This window comes from Geospiza fortis, unplaced genomic scaffold (assembly GCF_000277835.1).
Source record: "Geospiza fortis unplaced genomic scaffold, GeoFor_1.0 scaffold405, whole genome shotgun sequence".
In the NCBI taxonomy this organism is placed as follows: domain Eukaryota; kingdom Metazoa; phylum Chordata; class Aves; order Passeriformes; family Thraupidae; genus Geospiza; species Geospiza fortis.
The window spans coordinates 1,528,663-1,529,691 of NW_005054415.1; the positions used below are offsets into that span (position 1 = coordinate 1,528,663).

The window sequence follows — 1,029 nt, forward strand, 5'->3', positions numbered from 1 at the left end:
CCGCGGGGGGCTAGGGGATCAGCAGCCCCACCGCAGCCCCACTTTGTTTCCCAGCTCCGCGGGGCGCGGAGAGAGACGCGGGGGGCGCGGATCCATCTCCCGCGGGCTCAGGATGCCAGACCGCCCCGCTGGGAGAGGGCGGAGGGAAAACATCAAAAAACGGAAAGAGTTTGGAGTTTCGTTAAGAAACAGACGAAACAAAACGCTGAGTTAAAAAAATAAGATAAAACCCAAGAACTTGGACCAAAACCTCAGAAGGACCCCCCTCCCCCCCGCATATAACTCCCGGAGATCCTGTTGTCCCGCACCAGTGCCCGGCGCGGTTCCGACTCCCCGCAAGGTAAGTTCATCTATTTTGTGTGTGTTTGTGTTAAAATGTGTGCGAGGGAGAGGAGAAGAACTCACCATTTCGCTGGGATAACAAGGCCAGATCGGGATCGGATTGGAAATGCTGAGGCTTCGCCTGCTTCCTCCGCGACATGCTGGCTCAAACATCAGCTGGGGCAGAATAAAAAATTACTAAAAAAAAATCTTCTCAAAATTACGGAAATCGAGCCTCCCCCCCCCAGCCTCCCCGATCCTCCGCGCACCGCGCATGTGTCCTGCTATAATTATGATTATCAATAATGCATTGCGATTAATCATAGAGGGGCTCTTTGAAAGGCGATTGGCACATGGCCAGCTCTATTCAAACCAGCTCGCCTTAATCAATTAGGCGCTGATTTGCTGGAGACCCTTGTCTCTCCGCCGCTCCCACCCAATGAGTCGATCCATGTGGCAGGAGAAGGGGCTGGATTTCCCCAAAGCTGTTTGGATACAGTTTAACCCTCTTAGCAACCAGCTGGAGGTGCATCGCGCCATCCCGGTTACTATAGGAATGTGTCTCCCTTCGCCCCTTCCTCCAGCCCCGACGGGCTCCCCGCGCCTCCCGCCCTCCTTCCCGCAGTTTTGCCCTGCGTTTCACTTTTCTTTTTTCTTTCTTTTCTTTTCCTTTTTTCTTTCTTTTTTTTTTTTTTTTTTTTTTTCCCC

The 1,029-nt window shown here is 52.7% G+C and overlaps 1 protein-coding gene across 3 annotated transcripts in view; it reads right to left on the bottom strand.

Annotated features, from left to right (window-relative positions):
- The window catches only part of SALL1 (spalt like transcription factor 1), a 16,248-nt gene extending 15,295 nt beyond the window's left edge, over window positions 1–953 (bottom strand). The window contains exons 1-2 of one of the 3 annotated variants that reach the window (XM_005426447.2): window positions 591–774; window positions 406–498 (exon numbers count right to left, since the gene is read on the bottom strand). In XM_005426447.2, coding sequence (XP_005426504.1) covers window positions 406–481 — 76 coding nt within the window. In that variant the 5' untranslated portion in view covers window positions 482–498; window positions 591–774. Of the gene's footprint in view, window positions 1–405 lie in introns of all 3 variants that reach the window. The other 2 variants (XM_005426446.2, XM_031061464.1) reach the window with 2 other exon arrangements.
- Between the last annotated feature and the right edge of the window lie 76 nt (window positions 954–1,029).